Source organism: Muscardinus avellanarius, assembly GCF_963383645.1.
Source record: "Muscardinus avellanarius genome assembly, chromosome: 1".
Taxonomy (NCBI): Eukaryota; Metazoa; Chordata; class Mammalia; order Rodentia; family Gliridae; genus Muscardinus; species Muscardinus avellanarius.
Window position 1 is genome coordinate 227,693,874 of NC_137786.1, and position 25,451 is coordinate 227,719,324.

General features: G+C 54.5%; 2 protein-coding genes across 2 annotated transcripts in view; one reads left to right on the top strand and one right to left on the bottom strand.

The window, feature by feature from the left end:
• Positions 1-14,450: 14,450 nt before the first annotated feature.
• Positions 14,451-15,326, top strand: LRRC10B (leucine rich repeat containing 10B; the record flags this gene model as incomplete). Its single annotated transcript, XM_080719209.1, has 1 exon — positions 14,451-15,326. One exon carries the CDS (start codon positions 14,451-14,453, stop codon positions 15,324-15,326), a length of 876 nt encoding a protein of 291 aa, XP_080575335.1.
• Positions 15,327-23,633: 8,307 nt separating this feature from the next.
• SYT7 (synaptotagmin 7) overlaps positions 23,634-25,451 on the bottom strand; it is a gene marked incomplete at both ends in the record, with an annotated part of 35,564 nt that continues 33,746 nt past the window's right edge. Inside the window, one exon of the mRNA XM_080691891.1 lies at positions 23,634-23,738. Coding sequence (XP_080548017.1) covers positions 23,634-23,738 — 105 coding nt within the window. The remainder of the gene's footprint in view (positions 23,739-25,451) is intronic.

Below are 25,451 nucleotides of genomic sequence, written 5' to 3' on the forward strand. Positions count from 1 at the left end.
GCTGGGGTGTAGCTCAGAGTTAGAATGCCCCTGGGTTCCATCCCCAGACCTGCAAAAGCAATAACCAAAAAAAAAAAAAAAATTACATGAGGGCTGGGGGTGGAGCTCAGCTGTAGCGGACTTGCCCAGTATGCACGAAGCCCTGGATTTGATTCCTAGCACTGAAAAAAAACTATAATTTCTCCTAAATAACTATTTTGGTTATTTTTTTTCTTTAGCTTCCATGTCTCCTGCCTTTTAAATTTTGTTCCCAAGGCTGGTGGCCTCCCTTCACCTCAGTTCAGGTTTATTCTTTAGCCATAATGTACCAGTATTGGGCATGGCCTAGGAAGATTTGAGAAAGCTCTGATTATTAATATATTTCAAAAATTGGGTGAGGGGTAAATCTGTGCAAGGACTTGGTTTCTGCCTAAAAGCAGGCAACTATTCCAATGTAAATTAACATAGCTAAATTAATTAACAAGTCAATAGGAGAGGAGAACTAGGCCTTTCTCTACCTAAAGACAGATCTACATGATTGGATAAGCTAGCTAAGATGGTAGGAGGGGTCGACCTTCATGAAAGGAGACACCTTGCTAGGGGAGGTACCTTACAGGGACGTTCAGCACGTCAGAATTACGTAAACAAGATGGAGGTGATGGGTATAAAAATTCCGGTCCACGTACTGTATCTGGGGAGTGGTGAGTTGGCCTGGGCCACTTTTCCCTTCATGCCATTTTGGCATGGGGCTGTATTTTTATTTTCTGTATTTCTATCTTTTTAATAAACTTGTTGAAGATTAAGAATTTTAGTCTGGATCGATTGCCACCATCTGCCAACAACAAGGCAAGAAGGGTGGCCTCGGTGGCCCCTGGCTCTGCTAATCAATACCTGTGCCCTGTCCTCATTTCTTACTAGGCAGGGGATGGAGCCCAGGACCTCACACTTGGCAGAGTATTAACCTGGCGTACATTTATTGAGCACTTGCTGTTTTCCAGCTACTCTACTGAGTGGTAGAACAACTGGAATCAGCAAAAGAACCCAAGGCTGAGCTGGTAACCTTCAGAGCTGGCAAGACTATTAACATTGGGAGTAGATGGCGACCGAGAAAAGCGGGGCTTAAGAGCCCCACTAACAACAAATCTCCATTACCACAAAATCAGCGCCTTTCATAGCCAGAAAACACCATCACCAGTGAAACAAAAAATCACCAGGCTCCAGAGAGAAAGCGGACTGAGAACAGAGCCACAGAGGAGATAACCGGCTTTGCGCCCGAGGACGCGGCAGACGCGGCGGCAGACGCGGCAGCAGCGCCATACTGCCGGCGGCACCAGCGAATTCACGGGACGGCTACAGCAAGCCGAGGTGAGCCACTGCGGAACAGCCAGGCGGGATTTCTCCGCGCAGAGAGCATCTAAAGCTCCCAGTGGCCGAGCTCAGCACACGCTGAAGGGATTCAGAAGAAATCAAAATCAAGAAGAAAAACGCCAGCCCCATAGCCGAGGGCGTAGCAGTGGCGCCATATTGCCACCGGCGGCAGCAGCAGAAAATTCACCGAATCCAGTATAGCTACATCTGCGTACTCAAGAACAGTGAGTCAAATTGCGGGCCACAGAGGAGAAATCCCAGTACTGTACTCACTGGGACTTGACCCAGTGGGGGAGGGGCGGTGGCAGAGATATCACACCATAGGAGAACGTGCAACCTGGCACCCCCCACAGTCTAAAGCAGCCTCTATCGACTCTCTGGGTCGGAGACTCTGTGATAAAACCTAGTAAAGGAGTAGTGGGGTCCGAGATACTACTGACTCGAGATCCAGAACACCTTAAGGGAAGTCATAGTGACCCAAGGGAAGAACCCAGAGAAGGTACAAACATCGGAAATCATGGGAAAGAGGAATAATACTGGAGCAATGAATGCCCACAACCCCACAACATCAGAACCCGATAAAACAGAAAATCAGAGATTTCTAGAAGATCAAATCAGGAAAATAACTGTAGAAATAATAGAGGTGCTTCGAAAAGAACTCAGAGAGAGCCAAAAAGAGATAAAGGATGCAATTAATGAAGTAAAGGCCTCAATTCAAAGCACAAACAACCTATTAGACCACATGGGGAACAGAATCTCGCTCTTAGAAGATGAGCAATCCAAAAATGAACGCATAGTTTCTAATCTAGAAAAAAATATCCGACAACAGGAATCTGATATTGAAGAAATATGGGCCCATCTTAAGAGAGCTAACCTAAGAATAATTGGAATAGAGGAGGGAAAAGAAAGTGAAACCAAAGGGATCAACAATCTCTTCAAAGAAGTAATAGCAGAAAATTTTCCAAACATAGAGCAAGAGGTTGATACACAGATCCAGGAAACTTATAGAACTCCCTTTAGACAGGATCGGAGAAGAGGATCCCCACGCCACATAATTGTCAAAATGACCAATGTGGAAGCCAAGCAGAGAATCTTAAAGGCAACAAAAACAAAGGGCCAAGTGACATTCAGAGGCAAACCAATTAGAATCACTCCAGACTTCCCAAACCAAGTCATGAGAGCCAGAAGGGCTTGGAGTAACATATTCCAAACTCTGAAAGAAAACAACTTCCAGCCAAAAATTTCCTACCCAGCAAAACTTTCTATCAAATTAGATGGAAAAATAAGAAGCTTCCATGACAAACAGAAACTGAAGGAATTTATGTCTTCAAAACCGGCACTAGAGAAAATACTCAAAGAGATTAACTACAAAGAAGAAATAGGTAACACACACCAGAACCAGAGAAACAAGAGTTTCCATCCAACAGACAATTAAGATTGGTTATCTGTGGAGATTCATTATTTATGTTAGTCTTTTACCTATCTCTAAATGGTATTGTTTGCCTTTATTGTTGTTAAATTTTAGGATTTCTAGTTGGAATATTAATATACCTTCAGATATAGCAATTGGAAATATTTTATCCCATTCTATTAGTAACTGTTAACTCTGTTTACATTGTCTTTGGATATACAATTTTTTTTTTTATTTTTTAGGGAGTCTGTATACTCTTCTGTTGCCTGTGCCATTGAAATCATAACCAAGAAATCACTGCCAATTTCAATGTTGTGAGGTTTTATGACCCAGATTTTCTCCTAAAAGTTTATAGTCTTAAGATTTATATTTAGGTCTATTATCTATTTTGAGTTAATATTTGTATATGGGATTAGGTAAGGGTCCAATTTTATTCTTTTCCATGTAATTATTATTTTTTAACAATATTTAGTTAAAAGATTATCATTTCCACCACCAAATGTTCGTGGAAACCTTGTCAAAAATAACTTGACAATATAGGGAAGAATTTAGCTCTAGGCTTTTATTTAACTCCAATGGTTTATATATCTGCCTTTAGAATAGTACTACACTGTTTCAATTATTGTAGCTTTATATGGTTTGAAATCAGAAAATATATATTCTAGCTTTGTTCTTTTTCAAGATCGTTTTGGGTACCTAGACTCCATATTCCATATTAGGATAGATTTTTTTCTGAAAAATAAATATATAAATATATGATAGTTTCACCTAAAAAACAGAAAAAAATATTCTCTGGTAAGAAAGAAAGCAAAAAGAAATATTGAAATGTTATCTTTAAGTCATCAAAAGCTTGGTATCAGACAAATGAAACTGTTATGTGAGATTATCATTTTTAATTTTAGATAAATTGCCATAATACTAGATGTCAACTACTAAGCCAAGCATGGGAGGGAGGGATAGGGAGAGAATGGGGTGGGGATTGGGTGGGGGCTGACTGGGAAAAGTGTGCATGTATGTCTACAAAAGTATGTATCCTACTATGATGTATGAATACAGTGCACCAATAAAAAAATAATAATAATAAACTTGTTTAAATCTTCAGCAACTCTCCAAGCTGTGCATTTTTATTCTTAGCTTAGGGCAAGAACCCGTGGTAATTTTCTGGTTTTGGTCGTTTTAGGTTTTGTTATGGGTTGGGGGAAAGTGTGTCCGGGACCCTCACAGAGGTTCCGGGGCAACAGTTTCCCCACAACCATATTCTCCAAATGTGTAACATATTTGGCGCCCACGCGGGGCTCACTTTCAATGTGGGGCACGTGGCTCTGTATTTTTCACGGGACTTTTTGTCCAGTGTGTCGGTGGGCAGCAGCAGTTTTAGCTCCAGCTGGTGAGCTGCTGGGCTTTAAAACAGCTACAGAGCAGCCTATGCATCACGGCAGCTCTGGAAGTGACTTCCAGGGCATCTCGTCGGTGGTCCTAGTACCACTGCACCCCACAAGGTTTGTACCTTACTGGAGCGATAAGGAGTTCCCCCAGAATGACCGTGATCTTCCGGTGTCTGGGAGGCAATTCTGGTTTCGTGGGGAACCCCCGGCCAAGGAATTAGCCCATGGTGTATCCCCTCCAGGAAGAAACTGTTAGGTTCTGGACCCTCCCCATATTGGACAGGGACGGGGCTGACCCGCCTATCCTGCGAGACCCAGGATGTTCCCACGGAAAGCCACTCCCCTTTGATAAAAAGGGGAACACGGCGATCTCGGGACACAGAAGCCTGTGGGACGGAGAGATTTCTACATCCGTGGAAGGCTCTCTTCCACGCCCCTCCCACCCCCACCCCGCACCTGCGACACGGGGGTGGGGGAGGGAGCTGCCTGGGACTAATGGGTTGATCTAATAAAGACTTATGCCACCTGCATGGCCGATCTCGCGTGTCTGTGGAACTCACGCAATCATACAGAAACTCCTTTAAATAGCGTAGGCATGCCGGGCGAGGTGGTGCACGCTTGTAATCCCAGCATTCGGGAGGCTGAGACCTGGAGGATCACGGTTCGCGGACAGCCTCAGCTACTTAGTGAGGCCCTGTGCAACTCAGTGAGACCCGGTTTCAAAATAAAGAATAAAAAGTAGGGCAAGGGGTATAGCTCGGAGGTCAAATGCCCCTGGGTTCCATCTCCAGACCCGCAAAAAAAAAAAAAAAAAAAGAAAAAAAAAAGTAGCGTAGGCATGATAGGCCCAATGAGTGCCCATCCATTCTGTCCACATCACAGATGGGACACTTTTAAAATCCCTATACAAGGTTAAAATCTAAGAGAAATGCCCATGGCCCACCTCCAGAATAATTCCCAAACAGGAGAGGCTAGCCAGTACCCATTTCTACATAGCAGTGAGTTTTTCCCCCGGCAATGGGAAACAAGTTCTAGGGAAATAAGCTAAAGGAGGATAAATGGACAGAGAAAGCTCCCCAAACAGGAGACACATGCCAGCAAATGGTAGTAAGTTTTTTTCTGTGGTTAGAAACCGGTTTTCGGAAGATAAGCTAGTTTGTTTTTAGCGGCAGGGTCTAGGAAGCGTGGCCATTAGCAACTGCGGCCATGTGCGCCCTGTTGGTCGCTATGGCAGGTCCTAGTCACCGGCAACTAGTGGGAGCCATAATGGGTAAGCTTTTCCAAAAGCTCAAAAAGAAAAAAAAAAACCTAGTAAAAGTTTCTGCCAGGCAGGTCTGCTGGGTGATGGCCACACCCGGGAGACATTGTCCATTCAGCAGGCAGTTACAGCTCCATTTGCATAAGAAAGCCCTCAGGAAAGAAAGCCCCCAGGGAGGAGGCAGCTCAGTAGGAGGCCAGGCCCAGCTGCTGGAGACTTGGGATTCTTAGGCCTCTCAGAAATTGAAATAGTTACAGGGAGGCGAGTTAATAAGATTTTGTTGAAAAAGGCAATATTTTCAGCTAGAAAACCTCATTGAGAGAAAGGACAGGCACAGTGAAAGCAGTTGCAAGGCAGGAGGGAGGTGGCTACAATTCCAAGCTTGCACTGGCTTTCTGGTGGACAGTGACGCCACTAAACTGCTCCATGCGGTCCACGCTGGACGCCCCCGGCTGGGCCACTGGCTTTAGGGGTGCAGGGGACTTCATCCGGACAGAGAAAGGCCACGCAGCTCAATCGGACAGGGGAATATGGAAAGGAAGGCAAAGCCCCTTCCCATTTAATACCCTCCCGGTGGGCAGCAAACTGGTGGGAAATGAGGCCACCCTCAAGGCCCACACACACATAGGGTGCAGGGACAGGAGGACGACCTTCTGAGCACAGATTTGCCCCTCACCCAATTTTTTGAAATATATTAATAATCATAGCTTTCTCAAATCTTCCTAGGCCATCCCCAATACTGGTGCACATAAGAATCAATGTTCGGTATGGCATGGTGTCACATGCCTTGTAAACCCAGTACTTGAGAGGCTGAGTCAGGAGGATCGTAGGTTCAAGGCCAGCCCCAGGACTTAGTGAGGCCCTCAGCAATTTAGTGGCATCCTGTTTCAAAATAAAAAAAAGGTCTGGGGTGTACTTTAGTGGTAGAATGCCCCCGGGTTCAATCCTCAAAGAATCAAGGTTCAGAAAGGCGAGCAGGGTGGCTGGGTAGCTCAGTGGTAGAGCACTTGGCCAGCATGTGTGAGGCCCCGATTTGATCTCCAGTACCGCAACACAAAAACAAACCAACCCAGAAGAGCGAGTGGGCAGCTCAAGTGGCGAGGCAGCCCCAGGGGGACGTGGGAGAGAGGCTCCATACCCTCCTGGAGCTCAGGTCCTTCGGTAGGAGAAACAGCCTTCAGTGGAATAAATACTTAGAAGGAGAAAGAGAAATGCAGATGGTGGAGAATCCACGCCGTGGGGACCTGCTGTGCTCTAGGAGATCCTGGAAGAATTCCCAGGGACAGAGATTTCAGTGAAGACCCCGAGGACAAATGGTGTGAGGCAAGCTGAGAGACCAGCGCGTGCCGAGATCCTGGGGCAGGAAGAAGCTGCGGACAGAGAGGCGTTACGTTAGACAGCCCAAGCCGATTCTCTAGTAAACAGCTCTGAAGTCTAAAAGGCTAAACGCGTTAAACATTTATTTCTTCTTCTCTTCACAGTCTAAAGTGGGTCAGGTGGTTCACATCCCAGTGTTCACTGAGGGTTCCAGGCTCCTTTCCGTTATTAATACTGCAGAAGGTAAAAAACAGTGAGCCGGGCGTGGTGACTGACGCGCGCTGGTCATTCCAGCAGCTTGTCATCCCAGCATTCGGGAGGCTGAGACAGGAGGATCGCGGTTCGCAGCCAGCCTCAGCTACTTAGTGAGGCCCTCTGCAACTCAGTGAGACCCTGTTTCAAAACAAAGAATAAAAAATAGGGCTGGGGGTGTAGCTCAGAGGTAGAATGCCCCTGGGTTCCATCCCCAGTGCTGAAAACAAAAAAAAAAAATCCCAGTGGAGGACTGTGCACTGATGACTTTACTTTTTGCTTCCGCCCTCTTCCGCTGGCCCCGCCCTGCCAGGGCCCCGCCCCACCCATGGCCCCGCCCCCAGGTCTGGAAAAGTAGTTTTGCTAAGTGCTCAGGAAGAAGACATGGAACACAGAAATGAGTGCGGCTTAACAGTCCCCACCACAGGGAGGGGACCAAGCTAGCCAAGTCCTTGGTAGTCATTGTTGAGACCTGGATCTGTTTTTTTTTTTTGCAGTGCTGGGGATGGAACCCAGGGGCATTCTACCTCTGAGCTACACCCCCAGTCCTACTTTTATTTTTATTCTTTGTTTTGAAACAGGGTCCCACGGAGTTTCAAAGGGCCTCACAAAGTAGCTGAGGCTGGCCACGAACCCCGATCCTCCTGCCTCAGCCTCCCAAGTACTGGGATTACCACGCCTGGCTGGATCTGTATTCTTGAATTTCAAGAGTAGAAGACCGTGTCTGTACTTGGCCACAGGTTTGGGGCGTATTAACAGAAGGGGAGCTGCCAGCGGTGACCACCGTGGGTCCTCCTAGGAGGACCTGGCCGTCGTGTCTGGACTTCATTCTGCAATATGGCGGTCTACCAGAACCAGTGAGCCTGGTCAGGTTCCTGACTATAGCTTGGAGGCTTGGCCATGGGCACCAAGACAGCCTCTCCCCTTCACACAGACCCCTGCTGCCCTAACTCTAGGGGCCCCGGGGGACAGGAGAGGCCTCTCAGCTTCCCGCAGAGCAGAGCTGGCCGGTAACCGCAGAGCTAGGGTTCCCGGGTGACACGATCCCAGGCCTGGGCTCCTGTGTCAGGGGGCGGGCGCTGGAGCCGCAGTGACCGAGCCATTCCCTGAGTTTAGCTTCGCACAGAAGGGCTAACGTTAGGCCAGGGACTGCCTGGAATTTGTGATCAAGTGGGCCCCGACCCCAGAGCATGTTCTTAAACTTGAGGGCTTTTTTCTTCTGTCCTTTTAAACCTATTTTGGGGATCCTGGACTTGCTCTGTAGGTCTCAGAATCCCCCTTTCCATCTCCCAGTTAAGAAACACTGAGCTCGGGTTTAGAATAAGAAATGGGGTGGGGGGGAGACTGTGGCTCTCAGCCCCTCTTGTCTTCTCCAAGAATAGGGCAACCCTAGCCGGGCGTGGTGGAGCGCGCTTGTCATCCCAGCATTCGGGAGGCTGAGACAGGAGGATCGCGCTTGGCCGCCAACCTCAGCTACTTAGTGAGGCCCTCCGCAACTCAGTGAGACCCGGTTTCAAAATAATAAATAAAAAAATAGAGCTGGGGTTGTAGCTGACAGGTAGAATGCCCCTGGGTTCCATCCCCAGTACCACAAAAAATAAAATGAATGAAATAAAAATAAATAAATAAATTAAGAAGGCTGAAGGTGTAGCTCATGGGTAGAACGTCCCCTGGGTTCAATCCTCGGTTCAAAAAAAAAAAAAAAAGCCGGGCGTGGTGGCGCACACTTGTCATCCCCGCGCTTGGGAGGCGGAGACAGGAGGATCGCACAGGTTCGAAGCCAGCTGCGCGCGCTGGCTTAGGAGACCCTGTTTCCAAAATGAAAATGTAAAAATAGGTCTGGGAGTGTAGCCCCGAGGTAGAAGGGCTTCCAGGAACCCCAGTACCACCAAAAAAAAAAAAAAAAAAAAAAAGGGCATTGGGGCAGCTGGGTGGTGTCTCCAACCCCTCCGTGTGTCCCAGAGCGAGCGTCAATGAGACACAGCAGAAAAAGGCCTGATTTCACAGTAAGATAGGCTGGATTTTAAAGACGGCTTGGCCTCTTACCAGCTGTGTGACCTCGAATGTGCAAGCCAACTTTCTGAATCTGTTTCCTCATCTGCAGAGTGGGAGGCTGGGGAACGCAGCCCCTGCCCGGAGAGCGGCGGTGACAACCTGTAGGTGCTCAGTAAAGACAACTGTCATTAGCCTGTGGGAGGGAACGCAGATGAGGGGGCGGGCTGCACGCTACTGCAGCTGCACCTGAAGGGATCTCGTTAAACTGTGCACCCTCTGCTCAAAAGCTCAGTGGCAAAGTCTCCGGGGAAGCCCCGGGCCCTCTGTGGCCTCTTTCCCTGTCTGGCTGGATCTGCGACCCCACGCCCCCTGCTCTGGGGAGCTCCAGCCACACCCGGCTCTTTGCTGCTCGGGAGGGTCCTGGCCCACTCTCGCCCACCGCGGTCCTCCCTGCGGGAGTGCTCCCCTCCAGACATCTGCTTGGGGTGGCCTTCACCTCCTCTCAGAGAAGCCTCCACTGGCCACTCGTTTTGTTTTTATGACACTGGAGGATAGACCCAAGGGTAACCCACTGGGGGATACACCCAGAGGCTGAGCTACACCCCCAACCGTTTTTACTTTTTGCATGGAAACAGGGCCTCACTAAGTTGCAGAGAACCTCACTAAGTTGCTGGAAATCTCACTGCAAAACCAGGCCTCCAACCTGCCATCCTCCTGGCTCAGCCTCCCAAGTCCTGGGATTATAGGCATGGGCTGCTGCACCTAGCTCTGATTTTATTGATTCTCTCACCAGCAAGACTATAAGTCCACAAAGATCCCCAGACCCGCAAAAAAAAAAAAAAAAAAAAAAAAAAAAAGTTTTAGTCTGTTATATTTAATTCATAGTAGTCTCCAGTACTAGGCCTGGAAGTTGGTAGTTTGTTGAGTGAATAACTGAAAAGACCGAAGAGATGGATGCAGGCTCGGACTGGTGCAGATAAGGGGCTTGGGCTGGGACACGGAGGACACCACCACTTTCGTTTTGGCCAAATGAGGGAATTGGACTAGATCCCCAGGAGAACCAGCAGCGCGGGATCCTGCACATCACCGGGTGCCTGCCTCCAAGCACTTTTCTGAGTTGGGGTCCCCTAGCTTCCTGCGGACACTCTGTGGAAGTCTGTGATCTGTGACCCCCTCGAGAAGCCAAAGCCCCTCCCTGCTTGGAGGGGCTCTAATAGACTCAGCCCTCTCTTTTCTCCTTCTCTTCCTCTTCCTCCTCCTCTTCCTCCTCCTCCTTCTTCTTTTTTTTTTTTTTTTTTGTTGTTGTTGTTGTACTAGGGATGGAACCCTTCTACCTCCGGGCTACACTTCCAGACCTTTTTTAAAAAATATTTTATTTGGCCGGGCGTGGTGGCGCACGCTTGTAATCCCCGTGCTTGGGAGGCGAAGATAGGAGGATCGCGCAGGTTCGAAGCCAGCCGCGCTGGCATAAGAGACCCTGTTTCAAAAATATAAAATAGGTCTGGGAGTGTAGCCCAGAGGTAGAAGGGCTTCCAGGAACCCCAGTACCACACACACACACACACACACACACACACACACAAATTTTTATTTGGAAACAGGGTCTCTTAAGCAGCGCGGCTGGCTTCGAACCTGTGCCATCCTCCTGTCTCTGCCTCCCAAGTGCGGGGATTACAAGCGTGCGCCACCACGCCCGGCAGTCTCCCTCCCTTCCTTCCTCTCTTTCCTTCCATCTTTCTTTCCTTCTTTCTTTCTTTCTTTCTTTCTTTCTTTCTTTCTTTCTTTCTCTTTGTACTGGGGATGGAACCCAGGTGCATTCTACCTTCGAGTGACACCCCCAGCCCGATTTTTTTATTCTTTATTTTGAAACAGGGTCTCACTGAGTTGCAAAGGGCCTAAGTAGCTGAGGCTGTCCGTGAACTGCTATCCTCCGGTCTCAGCCTCCCGAAAGCTGGGATTATGAGCCTGAGCCACCACGCCCATCTCAGTCCTTTCTTTCAAAAGACCTAGGGTGCTGGCCTTCTTCCAAGTCTCCTCAGCCAGTGGTCTTGGCCCCAGGGTGGGGAGAGGGAACCAGAGGCGACCTTGGCAGGGTCAGCAGGAGCACTTGTGGGGACGCCAGAGAGACAGAAGGAGCTTTCTTTATTACACCTGCTGTTTTCTTTCTTTTATTTAAAAGGAAATAGATTTAGAACAAGTATAACAAAATGTGAACGATTGCCCATGCTGGAGACTGGCACAGGGGTGTTTAGCACAGAGAGCGTTGTACTTTTTCTGTATTAAAAAAATCCTTTAAAAAATACAGATTTGGGGGTGGGTGCAATAGTTATGGTTCAGGATCGGGAACAGAGAGGCAGTTCCGGGGACCTGGGGGCCCGCGCTGGGTATTTTTGCAGCGTGTGGGCTGAGGGCACGGCCTGGGTTGGTCCAGTACCTGCAGCTGTCAGAGCCCTGCTCCCCCTCGCTTCCCATCGGGTCTCGGTTTCCTGCCTTCCTGGGGAGCGGGGTAAGGCTGTGAGGAGGCCCCGTGCTGGGGGTGCAGCTAATTCATTAGTGACGCCTCAGCAAGGACCCGGAGCCCGCGGTGCCGGTGATTGATTCATCACGATGATTGCCCGGCTGCCAGCCTGCGTGGGCCCGGAACGCCAGCACATTCCACCTTTACCCACTGCGAGGGGCGGTGGGGGGCAGGTACAGGATCTACTGAGAACAAGAACAAGACTTGGAGAAAGACGGGGGCCAGGCCGGCACGCTTCCCACCCCGGGAAGCCAGGCCGGCTGCTTCCAGAGGGAAGGCACTCAGCGGCGGCTACTCCTGGCCACAGAGCCCAATAGGGCTGCCTGGTGCCAGGGTGCCAGCCCCCGCTGAGTCCCCTCATTAAAACTGCTGGGGAGTGGGGGGGTGCTCACGCTCAACTTACCTGCCTGGCTGGATTCTCCCCCACTTTCTGATCTCTGGAATGCCCCCTCCTCCAAGAAATCCTCCCAAATCAGTAGAAAGGAGAGAGTGGGATTGGAACTCAAGGAGGCGCGAGAGGGGCCTGAAGCCCCTCCAGCTAGGGCTGATGGCCACAGAGGTCATGACCACAGTTATCTCTGGGAGGTAGAAGCGGCTCAAAGGAACCCTTGGGTGCTGGAAATGCGACGTGATGTGAACATTTGTCAAAAATGTGTGCAACTGGCTAGTCACGGCAGTGCACACTGGTGCAAGCCTGCAATCCCAGCAACTCAGTGAGATTCTGCTTAAAGAAAAAAAAAAAGAAAGCCGGGAGTGGCGGCACACACTTGTGATCTCAGCATTCGAGAGGCGGAGACCAGAGGCTCGCCAGCCTCAGCTACTTAGCGAGTCCATTCGCAACTCAGTGAGACCCTGTTTCGAAAAATATAAAGACTAAAAACATAGGACTGGGGGTGTAGCTCAGAGGTAGAATGTCCCTGGGTTCCATCCCCAGTACTGCAAAAATAAATAAATAAATAAATAAATATTTTAAAAATAGGGCTGGTGTGTTACTTGGAGGTAGAATGACCCTGGGTTCTTTTTTGGCGGTACTGGGGATGAAACCCAGGGGCATTCTACCTCTGAGCTGCATCCCCAGCTCTATTTTTTACTCTTTAGTTTGAATCAGGGTCTCACTGAGTTGCAAAGGGCTTCACTAAGTAGCTGAGGCTGTCCGTGAACTGCGATCCTCCTGTCTCTGCCTCCCAAATGCTGGGGTTACAAGCGTGCGCCACCACGCCCGGCTTTGGCTTCCTCTTTTTCTTTTTCATTTTGTATTGGGGGTTAAACCTGCGGCACTCTAGCTCTGAGCTATACCCTCAGCCCTTTTAAAAACTTTTTAGAGTCTTGCTAAGTTGCTGAGGCTATCTTCGAACCTGTGATCCTCCTGTCCCAGCCTCCCAAGTACTAGGATTACAGGGAGGCACAACCAAGCCTGGCTTTGTAAAAAAAAAAAAAAAAAAAAAAAAAAAAAAAAATTGAGATGGGAGGTCTTGCTATGTTGCCCAGGCTGGTCCTGTCTCCTGGTCTCAGCTATCCTCCTCCTGCCCCAGCCTTCCAATTAGCTGTCATTAAAGGCACGCCCGCACTGCAGTGCCTGGCTTCCATTTTCTTAAAAACTTTTCATTGCAGCAGGCAGGGTGATGGTGTGGGATTGGAGGGAGGGGCGAGGGCTGTACCTGGGTCTTGGCAGCCAGGTTCCGGAGAAGGCAGGATGGAGGTCATGGGGCTTGCAGGCTCTGCTCCCTGGCTGCTGCTTCTCCTTACCGTGACCTTGAGCAGGCTGCTTAACGTGGTGGGAGCACATCCTCCTCTTTCCTGCGGGATTGACAATGCCTTCCTTGTAGCTCTGCTTTGGGAGTTAGAGGCTCTGTTGGGGGGAGGTGGGGGATCCTTTTGCCAGGACGGGAGTGACCATTGTTCCACCTCTTAGCAGTAGCGTGTGGTTAAGAGCCCAGGCTCTGGAGTCACACACTGCCTGGCTTCAAACCCCAGCCACTCACCAGGTGCTTAGTAGCCTCGGGCTCGGAGTCGCCCAGCAGGAGTCAAACCACTCCGAGCCTCAGTTTCTCTGCTTAAAATCGGGGGAACGGCTGTGTCTCGAGGACTCTATGCAAGGCTTTTAACAGGGTGCTGGGCACGTGGCATCCCCGCAGCGGACGCAGGGCGAGTGTCTGCCAGGGAGCTCTGTCCGGCAGAAGGGCTCCGAACGGAGGGGAGAAGGCAGGGCAAATGTCTGTTGGCGGGAACATGCGCAAGAAGGCACCACGTCGTCGGGGGCGTTCAGAGGCGTGCACCTGCGCTCCGTCCACCGCAGCCGGACACAGACCCTGGGCATCACTCAAGGCAGGAGATGGGGCTGTGAGCGCGCCGGTGAGGAAGCGGGTGCGCCGGGGCGGGGCCAAGCCCGAACCCCCACATCCTAGGACGTGAAAGGGGACAGGCAGCCTCCCGTTCCGAGCCGCTCTCCTGAAGTGACCCCACCGGGGACGGGTCGCACGCCCGGGGCGCGGGGCGGCGTCCCCCGGGTCCTGGCCCTCTGCCATCCAGACACGCGCCCCGGACGCACACCGCCAGCTCGCGGGGGCCGGAGCCGGGTCTCGGGCTGGCCGGGGCGCCCGGGTGGTTGGCGCCGGCAGCCGCGCCCCGCCCCGCCCCGCCCCCTCCGCCCCATTGGCGGCCGCTCGCGCGCGCGTCGGGGGTTGTCAGGGCGACGGGTCGCTCAGCGGCGAGTCAGCGCGCACTCCAGCCAGTCGGCCTCCGGCGGAGGCAGCGGGGGAGGCCGGAGGGCGGGCGGCCGAGCGCGGCGCGGCGCGGGCCCCGAGCGGGCGCCTCCTGCCGGCCCGGCGCGGCCCCCCTCCCGGCGCGGGGCCGGCCGGGGCGGGGGGCCCCCAGGGCCTGCGGTCCGGGCCCCGTCGGGGGGCCGGGGGGCGGCCGGGGCGGGGCGATGCGGGGCGGCGGCGGCGGCCCCGGCCGGGGCCCGTGACCATGGGCATCGCCGAGTCCACGCCGGACGAGCTGCCGTCGGACGCCGAGGAGCAGCTGCGCAGCGGCGAGCAGCAGCTGGAGCTGAGCGGGCGGCGGCTGCGGCGGCTGCCCAGCGCCGTGTGCGCGCTGGGCCGGCTGCAGAAGCTGTACGTGAGCGGCACGGGGCTCCGCGAGCTGCCGGAGGAGATCGAGGAGCTGCGCGAGCTGCGCATCCTGGCGCTGGACTTCAACAAGCTGGAGCGCCTGCCCGACGGGCTGTGCCGCCTGCCGCGCCTCACGCGCCTCTACCTGGGCGGCAACCGGCTGCTGGCGCTGCCCGCCGACTTCGCGCAGCTGCAGAGCCTCCGCTGCCTCTGGATCGAGGGCAACTTCCTGCGGCGCTTCCCGCGGCCGCTGCTGCGCCTGGCGGCGCTGCAGTCGCTGCAGATGGGCGACAACCGGCTGCGCGCGCTGCCCGCCGAGCTGCCGCGCATGACCGGCCTGCGCGGCCTCTGGCTCTACGGCAACCGCTTCGAGGAGTTCCCGCCCGCCCTGCTGCGCATGGGCCGCCTGCACATCCTCGACCTGGACCGCAACCGCCTGGGCGGCTTCCCCGACCTGCACCCGCTGCGCGCGCTGCGCGTCTTCTCCTACGACCACAACCCGGTCACCGGGCCCCCGCGCGTCGCCGACACCGTCTTCCTCGTGGGCGAGGGCGCCGTCGAGCGCATGGCCGAGCGCGACGAGCCCACGCCGCGGCCGCTGCCCCGGCGCCCGGCTCGGGCCTTCGAGGACGAGGAGGAAGACCTGCTCCTGGGGGGCGCTGGCTCCCGCGCCCTGGGGCCCCCCGGGGGCAGCCTGCGCGCCTTGGAAGCCCCTCCGGGACTGGGCACCTGAGCCCGGGCTCCGGGCGACGCGACGCGGTTTGGCCGCTCTGGGAGGAGGGGCCCTGGAAGGCGGTGGCTGCCTGGATCTGCTTGACTGGGGGAGGGGGGCGCTGTGGCCCCGCGGAGAAGCGCCTCGGGCTAGCTGCTGGGGGGCCCTCTTCACTCTTGGCTAGCAAGAAGACTGCCCCCTGGCGGATCTCCGGGCAGTCCGTCTTGAGGCCCAGAAGTCTGGGCTCCGCCTAGTCCCAGATGCTACCACCGACAGCAGAGGCGACAGTTTCCTCTAGGAACCAGGGTCACCACTGTCCCCAGATCATCACCACTCACTGCGTCTGGAAGCCCATCCCCCTTCCGCTGGGGCTGGATCTGCGAGGCCCACGCTTTCTGGTGTCAGAGCTGCTACCTCTGGGGTGAACTCCAGGAGGCAGGGCCTTGGAGGCCTGGCCTGTGCCGGGGACAGAAGGGGGAGACAGACCCGGACCTCGCTCGCGCCTTGCTGCCCTCACCCCTCAACCAGAGCTGCTCCTGCATAGCTCCCTCCCTGGGCCCCTAATATTTCTATGGGGCCTGGAAGGCAGGGTCTCCTTCCCCGCCTGTCATTCCCAGTCTCTTTGCCCAGCATGTGCCTGGAGTCTTGCTGGTCAAAGAGAACTCTCCCTCCCTTCCTTCCCCACAGCTTGAGCCGTCAGCTGTCAAGTTTGAAAAGAAGCCACTGTGCCTCCAGGGTCTCCTGCACCCAAGAGAGGGGCTCTGTGCTCTGGGAGGCTGCGCCAGGCCTCTCCCACTGCCTGAATCTCCATTCCCTTACATGGGCACAGCCAGGGTGGCTGGCACAGCGTGGGGCACGGGACGGGCACTGTGTGCCTCCACTCCGTCACCAGGGACAGCCGCAAGGGGTGAGGAGACGGGGCCTTGATCTGCGATTCCCAGGGCCAGATCTTTCCCATCCAAGCAATAACAGGAGGAGGGGACCAGGGCTGAGGACACTCAGGGACACTGTCAGGGGCAGGGGCCTCCTCACATGATAGTGTTTTCTTTAGGAAGAAAAAAAAAAAACTGGCTGTAAACATAAATTATATTTCTTGGAGAAAGAATGTGCATTTCCCACATGCCTGTTTATTTATAAGCCCTGGGAGCCCTGGGTCCCACTGCGGTGGACGCGCTGCCCCCACCCACAGGCCCTCTGTGGCAGGCTGACCCCAGCCTGTCTGGGGAACGAGTGCTCCCGGCAGACAGAAGTGGGTTCGGCCGCTTGGGGCTGGCTTTCGTGACTTGGGGTGCCTTACTTCTTGTTCTCGGCTCACCCCCTCCCTCAGCTCAGCTGTCAGATCTTCTGGAGCTTGGTTCTCGGGCTCCGGATCCTTAGATGTTTCCGAATCTCTCACCAGCTGGGCTGACCTTTCTGTATTGCCCTCCTCCTGTTCTCTGACTACACCTGCTTCCATCTCTCGCTCCGTTTTTCTCTTCTCTCTTCTCTTTGTTCAGTTTTGGCATGACTTTCTCCCCTCATGGTTCAGGAGGAAAAAAAAAAAAAAGATGTAAAGGAAGCAGATTGTAAAACCTCAAGCCCAGAGTCGTCTCCCATGAGAAGATCCTGCAGGCTTTCATCGCCATGGTAACAGGGGCTGATGTCACACCAGGCCAACAGGTCAGGCCCTGCCCAGTAGCTTGGCTGGCTCTGTGCGCTGGGCCCTGGTTAAGGAGGAGGCCGGGTATGAGTCTGGAGCAGTCAACTTGCAAGTGAGGGCGGCAGCCATGAATGGACAGAAAGGGGCGGTGGGTGGGGAAGATCTGGCCGCCTTCTTCCCAAGGGAGGAGAGGGGTCTGGGGCTTGGCTGTCACCTGTTAGGGCTCCATCGGAGCCAGTGGGCCTTCTGGGGTCCGAGGACTTGGTGGGAGGTACCTGGGCAGGAAGGTAGGAGCAGCCAAGTGTACACTGTCCTCTTGACTTGGAATTTGTTTTTTAGTTTTTTGTTTTGTTTTGTTTTGTACTAGAAATTTAACTGGCATTATACCTCCAAGCTACACTCCTGGCCCTTTAAAAAATTTTTATTTCTGGTATGTATGTGGTACTTGGACTTGAACCCAGGAGTGTTCTACCTTTGAGCTACGCTTCCAGTTCGTGTGTGTGTGTGTGTGTGTGTGTGTGTGTGTGTGTGTGTGTATTTTGAAACAGGGTCTCACTAAATTGCTGAGGGCCTCCCTGAAATGCTAAAATCTGTGATCCTCCCATCTCAGCCTCCTAAGTACTCAGATGACTGGCATGATCTGTAACTTGTATCACGACGTAGAAAAATCTCCTGGGCCCGGAATCAGGGTTCCGCTGTTTACTGAGTGGCCGTAGGTCATCCGTACACAAGAAACTGGGTTGATTTAGAGCCGAGGCTGCCGCTCCGGACACCATGCTTCCCGGTGTTCTCTGCCTTTCTCTTGTGCAGAATCGGCTCAGGCTCCCTTGCCCTCTCTGGTCTGTTTCCCCAGCTGCACTGGCTCCCAAGGCCTTAGGTGAGGGCGAAGGCCCTGCGGTGGCTCCCCCGGGGCCGCACCCGGGCCTTTTCCCTTTGCACTGTCTCACACGCCACGGGCAGCCATGTTGGCCACGGAGTGGAGGCTGCGGACGCCATTTCTCCCTGGGCCGGCTTTGCTGCTCGCTTTATGGAGGAGCCATTCCCTCTGGGAAGTGAATGTGGTTAAAGTGGGTGCTGACTCCTGGCTTTAAAGCCATTAAAAGCTGGGCATGGTGGTGCATGCCTGTAACCCCGATACTTAGGAGGCTGAGATGGGAGGGCTGCAGGTTCAAGGACAACCTCAGCAACATAGCAAGACTCTCAGCACCCCCAAAAGATCCTGTTTTCAGACAAAAAGAGAAAAGATCTGGGGGGGTGGGTGGCTCAGAGGTAGAATGCCCCTGGGTTCAATCCTAGGTACTATTTTTTTTTTTAATTTTCTATTTCAACAGAAATGAGGGAGACCATGGAAGGGAGGAAGATATTGCTGGGTCCAGCTGGGCATCACAACCGCCTTTGGTATGGGAAGAGCACTGTAGGAGGAGTCCTACCGCTCTCAACTTTCCCCTTGGCGTCGGAGGAACAGGGAGAAGGGAGAGATGTGGGGCATTTGTGACATGGCGGCATCTGTTGTTCCCCATGTGCTCGCGGGGCAGTCTGAGGTGGGTGGGCGGGTCGTGGGGAGCAGGGCAAGGAAGCCTGGAAGGGTTGTGTTTATGCCAGGGTGCAAGGGTCCTGGCAGTCGGAGCAGGAAGGAAGGCTGGGGACTGTGGAGAGAAGGGTGGGGAGGGGGCAGAAACAGGGAGCAGAAACATCTGGCCAGCAATGGGCCTGAGGGCTCCTAACTCAGTGCTCATTCCAGGCCATTGAAGGAAGTGCTGCTCTGGTAGTCAGGGCTGTAAGTGGAATGGGGTGAGAACTCTAGCCTGTCCTTTGACCCCCGCTACAGCTGACGCCTTTGGACAACAAGCAGACCGCTGGACCAGCGGGGCAGCCACGATGAGGGGCAGGGAGTAGCCTTCCTAGCTTTTTTACTGCTATTCCCTGCCCTCCCCCAGGAGCTTGGGAAAGGGGGAGACCGGGCTGCTTGGGAGCTGGGGCCCTTCCCAGGCGCCCCTCCCTCCCTCCAGGACCACCGCCGCCAGGCGCACTCAGCGCCTGTCCCAAAGCTTCCTCAAGACACCGGGCACCGTTGCGAAGATGGACGTTTATTGGCACACCCAGGTGTGCCACACAGAACATGTATTCAGACAGGGATCCCTGCCCAGGGAGGCTCACAATCTAAAGGAGACACAGCACTCGCACACATGTGCACACGCGCACACACACGTACACATACATGCAGGACACAGACATCGGGAGAGGGTGCCTTGGTGGAAACGGATGGTGGACAGGGGAGCCACGGGCGGGGCGTGCAGCGTTCACTCCTGTCCTTCTGGTGGTCTTTGTGGGGGAGGGAGAAGAGAGCAGGGGTGGCTGGGAGGGCCTTCCAGGAAGCGGTGGCATCCAGGAGGGACTTTCAAAGAAAATCAGAGGACAGCGGTCCTGGGGACGAGCGGCAGAGCGGGTAGCTCAGAGCGGGCTTGGAGGAGTCGAAGGAGCAAAAGCCAGGGCTGGTTCCAAGGGCGCGCACACCCAGGAGTGAGGAGGGAGGAGGGGCAGCGAGTCCGTCCGGGCAGAGGCCCTGGCAGGGCAAGGATGTCCGTCCCTGCCACGCTGACCCTCCTACAGAGAAACCCTGAACAAAAGTTCTGGCAAGGAGGTGCCCTGAGGCTACTTACCTGACCCTAGGGCTCTCTGGAGCCTCTGGAACAGAGATCAGAAGCCAAAGGAATTTTTTTTTTATTTTTAAGATTCTTTGTTTTTTTTATTGCAGTGCTAGGGATCGGGCCCAGAGCCTTGTGGGCTAAGCAAGCGCCCTATCGATGAGCTACATCCCCAGCCCACGGCCACCTGTTAAAGGGATGTTTAAACCAGGTGGTGGAAGTTGAGGGGGCAGAGAGGGGGAGGGCGGGCAGCTTCTTGGGGTGCTACTTCGTGCAGCTCAAGGAGACAGCTGCCGGCTCCAGATGCTGGGAAACAGGGGGCGTGTGGCCCCCTTCACTCCGGGCTGGCAGGTGCACAGGGGAAGGCGACCATTCCTCCTTTGCCTGTGTCTGAAACAGATGTGCTCCCTCCCTCTTGAAGTCCCCTGAGAGCTACAGGCCTGGTGGCCCCTGGGCTATGTGGGGGGCCAGGGAGCGCTGGGGCGGGTGGGGGTTATTGCTTCTTATTGGAGGAGTCAAGGAAGGAGAGGCCTGGCCCTGGGGCCACAGAGCAAGGCCTGGAGATAGAACATAGCACCCCAGGCCCTCCTGCTGGAATCTGCCTTGGGCTCTTCTGAGTTGGAGATTTTTTTTTTTTCTCCTCTAATCTTAAAGAATCACACTAGAAGAGAGGACACAGGTCGGGCCAACAGACCCAGAGTTCTGTCCTTTCTCCCCCTCCAATGCCCTGGGACCAGGGGGGAGACACTGGCAGCTCTGCCGGGCTGTGGTGGGAAGGGGAAGAGTCCTCCTTTGGTTTGTCTGACCTGTCTTGGAGGGTAGCCAGGGACCCCTGGGAACCAGGGAGGAGCACTCTGGAGGCCTGGAGGAGTCTCACTCCCAATAAGCCTTGCTTCAGACCTTGCCTGGGAGAGGTGGCCGGTCCCCAGCTCTTTGGGCGGCTGGTGGGGTCCAGGCCACCGGTGAAGTCCAGTCTCAAAGGTGACGAGGGAGTGAGAGAGGTGGCCCCAGGCTCCCTGTCCCCTCGCCCTGGGAGGTGAGAGGGCTGGGCCCCACGGACGAAACAGCCGAGGCCCTGCGTTTTCATGATCCTTTATTAATCAGGACAGGCTTTGCCTCAAAAAGCAGGGCCCGTTCCCACAAAAATATGATTTTGCAAAGAGGAAATCTTGCTGGCTTAGAGGGTGCGGGTGGTGGAAAATGTTTGTATGGTTCTTTTTTCCTTCAGTTTTTTTTTCTTCGTTTCTCTTTGCTGCAATTTTTTTTGTGTGATAGTGGGTTTTGTTTTATTATTATTTTTTTATAAAACACTTGCGCTCATATGGACTCAAACACAATGCAAACGGTGGCCACCAAGCCCCACCCCTGGGGCCGCAGCTGGGCTGGAAGCCCCTTGGCTTTGTAAAATTTTTATTTTTATTTTTGGTGGCTGTCTTCTTTTGTCTCTTCCCTGGCCTGAGGTGCAGGAGGGCAGGTGAGGGGGTTCAGGGGGAGGTGGACTTTGCACAGCACTTATGTGGGGGAGATGGTCACAAGAAAGGACACCTGAACAAGGTAGTGACTAAGTCTAGCGTGCCCACAGAGGCAGCAGGCGGTGCTCATGAAGGGGCCTGGACACAGTGAAGAAGGAGATGGGCCCTGTGGCCTCAGCTGGCCCTGGAGGCCCTGCGGGGGCAGGGCAGGTGGGCCTTGCTCTCAGGCTGAAGTAATAATACTTTGCTCCCGGGTAGCACCTTCAGAGTCCTCCTGCCTTGACCCCTGGGTCAGGTGGCGGCCTCACAACCTCCCCTGTGAGGTAGGTAAAGTATTATTACCATCGTTTTACGGATGGGGAAACTGAGGCCCAGGGAGCGTGGCTGACTTGCCCAAGATCCTGGGATGGCGGCCTGGCTCCGGTGCCCTCCTCTGCCCTCAAGTTCCCCCATTCCAGCTCTCTGATGGCCCTAGATAATTCCCCCCCATCCCAGATCACCTGTCTGTGCCTGCGCCTCCGGCCCTCAGCCCACCACCTGTGTGTGGCCTCTGGGTCGCCAATGTTCCTGGATGGGGTTAGAGTGTGAACAGACGCTCCGGGAGGGGGGGGATCCTCGTGTATGATTGGCTAAGAGCTCCAGGGGCGGGGCTTTAAGGGATGCCGTTGCTCCGCCCACTGGATGCGTCCCCTGGGCTCTCTGCAGGCTAGGGACCTGAGATGGGGCGGATCCAGGGATGGAGAATTGACAGGCCTCCTCCGCCTCTCAAGACTTCGAACTACACCCTTTCCTACTTCCACACAGCCTTCCGGTCCCGGCTGGGGCTGCTCCCCAGCAGTTGGGGGCAGACCCCATTTAAAGCAAAGCTACAATATAGAAACATTTGGCTTTACAAGGAATGTGGGTGACTATTTGCTTTACATCATTAGTATTCTTCACTCTACAAAACGATTCACCTACTACGTATGATAGTCTTCCAGATTGGAGGGGGCAGGCGGCGAAGTGTGAAATTCAATTCAAGAACATTTTGAGATGGGTAAAAGACGGCCTGTCTACTGTGTAGAGCAGAATGTTCAACTCAGGGGGAAGCCTGCTGAAGGAAAGGGTTCCCGAACATCTCTGCCTTTCCAGTGCCCTCCTGTGGGGACCTTGCAGAGCGCTCGCTCTTCCACCCCAGGTAGAACTGTGGTCCCAAACCAGGACCACAGACGGTGGTGTTCTGGCGCCACCTGGCGACGTATTCTGGGAATATCCAAACCCTGGCTCAGAGACTCAAGGATTTGAGGCTTCGTCACTGGCTGGGTCTTGTATCAATACCAGGACCAGCGTGGGGGATGAGGATCATCCTGAAATCTGCCGACACCAAAGGGAAGCCAATTCTAATCTCAGCAACAGCCGAGGAGGAGAAGCCATAGCTCCCTCTGTCTGCACGGTGTGTGGGCTGGGCAGACCCAGGAGGGTTGGAGGCTAAAGGTGGGAGATCAGAAGTCTGCAGAAGGCAGGGAAGAGGAGGTCTCCACGCTCCGGGGGTGGAGGGGCGCAGGATTCTGCACAGGCAGGGAGAGGCGAGGAAGGGCCAGGGCGCGGGATGGCATGGGCATACTGCCCACCTGGCTGGGTGGGGTACGAGCTCTGGGAAGCTGGGGTGGCTTTGGGTGGGGGCTGTAGGGAAGAGTCAGTGCCGGCTCTGGACCCCTGAGAAGAGGGGAAGCAGGTGAATCCTGGCAAAATGCTATGCACACAGCAGGTGCCAAAGGCATGAACGGATGTCTAGGAGCGAAACCACCGGGGGAAGGTGCCACTGAAGGACCGAAAAGAGGGGGCAGGGGAGGCCGGGGAAGGGGGTGGCAGGAGGCAGCTGCAGCGTCCGCCCCTCCTCCCACCCCTCCCGCTCAGCCGGTACTGCCCCTTCACCCGCATGGACCCCTCCCCGCCTCCGGCCCCACCCCGCTTTTCTGAAACCCTGCTTCACAGCCTTTTAGCACTGCCAGCCCCAGGGGGACAGGGGGCGAGTGCCCCCTCACACACACACGCACACACACGCGCGCGCACACATTGACACACACACGGTGGACACAACACAAGTGCACAGGGCCCCGGCTCCAGGACCCAGGAGCGGGCTATATACTATCCTCGGCATTCAGGGCCCAGCCGGCGCCTGAAATTGCCCTGGGGATTGGGCCTGTCTTGGCCAAGCCGTGGCCAAACGCCTCGGCCTCCCTCTCCCAGGCCCCCACGGGGCCTGCGGCTGCGAAAGGGCTGGCTTCTCTCCACTCCAGGCACTGCCTTAAAGAAAACGGGGGGCCATGCCCACCTGGCGGGCTTCTGGAGGGATCCGCCCATCTGGCTTTCCAGCTCTCCCCCCTTCTTTAGTATCAGCAAGTCAGGAAGGAGAGGAATGAAGCAAGAAAATGGCTCCCAGAGCCCCGGCCCAGCTGGACGGAGCGGGCGGGGCTGGTACTTCCTAGGATGGGGCCCGGCTGAGCACTCGGGGGTCCTCCCCTCACCCAGGCCGGGCTTTGTGCATAAGGTGGTGAGGGTGTGATGGGGCCCGGGCCTCCCTCGGCCCCGCTCAGGCCTTTAGCTGGTGCCACTGGGCCACGGGCTGCCGGGGACGGGCAATCATGTCCTTCCAGTGCTTTACCTCCCCCGGCCCGCTCTTCCAGGACAGGTAGATCTGGGGAGAAACCGGAGCAGACGCATTAGGCACCGTCCCCCATCCCCACGACGCCACGACGTCCCCCACGAAGCCACGACGACACCCTAGCCTGCGGGGCCAAGCTACCCGCAAAGACCCCCTCCTCCCTCTGCCCGCCCGCCTTTCCTGGTTGTGCCGACCCTCTGGGACCCGGGCCTGCCTGGCCCATTGGGCCCGCCCGGTGGGGACGGTCTCCACGGCCTTCCCTGCCCCACGGTGGGGCCTCGTCCAGCTCACCATCCTCACAGTGGCTCACATCTCTTGGGTACTTCCCGCACTCCAGGCACTGAGCTAGGGGCTTTATTTTTATTTATTTGCTTTTTTTTTTTGTGTGTGTGTGTGGTCCTGGGGATTGAACCCAGGGGCATTCTACCTCCGAGCTACACCCCCAGCCCAATTTTATTTTTATTTTGAAATAGGCTCTTGCTAGGTTAACGAGACTCCCCCTAATTGCCGAGGCTGTCCTCGAACCTGCGATCTTCCTATTTCAGCTTCCCAGGTACTGGGATCACAAGCATGCGCCACCATGCCCAGCCCCAGCTAAGGGCTTTAGCTGTGAGGCAGGCACCTCATGCCATCAGCTCCTCAGCCAGAGTTCGAAAGTGGTATGTTGTGATTTTTTTTTTTTTTTTTGGTATTAGGAATTGAAACCAGGGGCATTCTATCTCTGACCTATACCCTGAATCAGTCTTATTATTATTATTATTATTATTATTATTATTATTATTATATTATTATTATTTGCAACACTGGGGATTAAACCCAGGCGCATTCTATCTCCGAGATACATCCCCAGCCCTATTTTTTATTCTTTATTTTGAAACAAGGTCTCACTAAGTTTCAGAAGGCCTCACTAAGTAGCTGAGGCTGGCCGCAGACCTGAGATCCTCCTGTCTCAGCCTCCCAAGTACTGGCATTACAGGTGTGCGCCACCACGCCCCGCTGTGCTTGAGGATTTAAATGCAGGTGTTTGGGGCCCTGGGGAGTCCATTGGTTAGGAGTCTCCCAGTCCCACCAGGTGGACTGCATGGGTCCTCTGGGACCCCCGGGGTGGGCCCAGCCAGTCTCAGCCTGGGGACTGGCAAGGGGTTCGGGAGCATAGGCCCTGGCAGGGGGAGGGGTAGAGGCTATAGAACACCCCTCAAGGGTGTCAACAAAGATAAGAAATAAGATAATAAGAAACTGTCACAGAGCAGAGGAGCCTGGGGGGCGTGCCAACTCAGACAGTGTGACCCCCTGGAACAGAGAGGACATCAGTGGACGAGCTGGTGAAACACGAGTCGGGTCTGGAGTTTAGGTCTCGGTTCATTCTGGAGCTGGGACGAAGGAACGGTCGTCATGCAAGAGGCCCACAGCTGGGGACCCTGGCGGCAGGGACATGGGGAATGTCGATACCGTCTTTGATTTCTGTAAATACGACACTGCTCAAGTTAAAAGCGTTTTAAGGGAGGGAGAGAATGAGGTAAAGCCCGGCTCTTCCATGTGTGACGGAGAGAGCGACCTCTCGGCCTCAGGCCCCTCGCCAGGCAGGCTGAAGGAGGCTGGGATGGCGCCAGCGCGCCCCCGCCTGAGGACGTCTGTCAGTGGCTCCTGCCTCTGCAGTCCGAGGGCTTCCCCCACCCCACCCCACAAGCACCCTAGGACACCCAGGGACCCACACGGAAGGGTTTCAGGGTCCTCGGGCTTCCTATG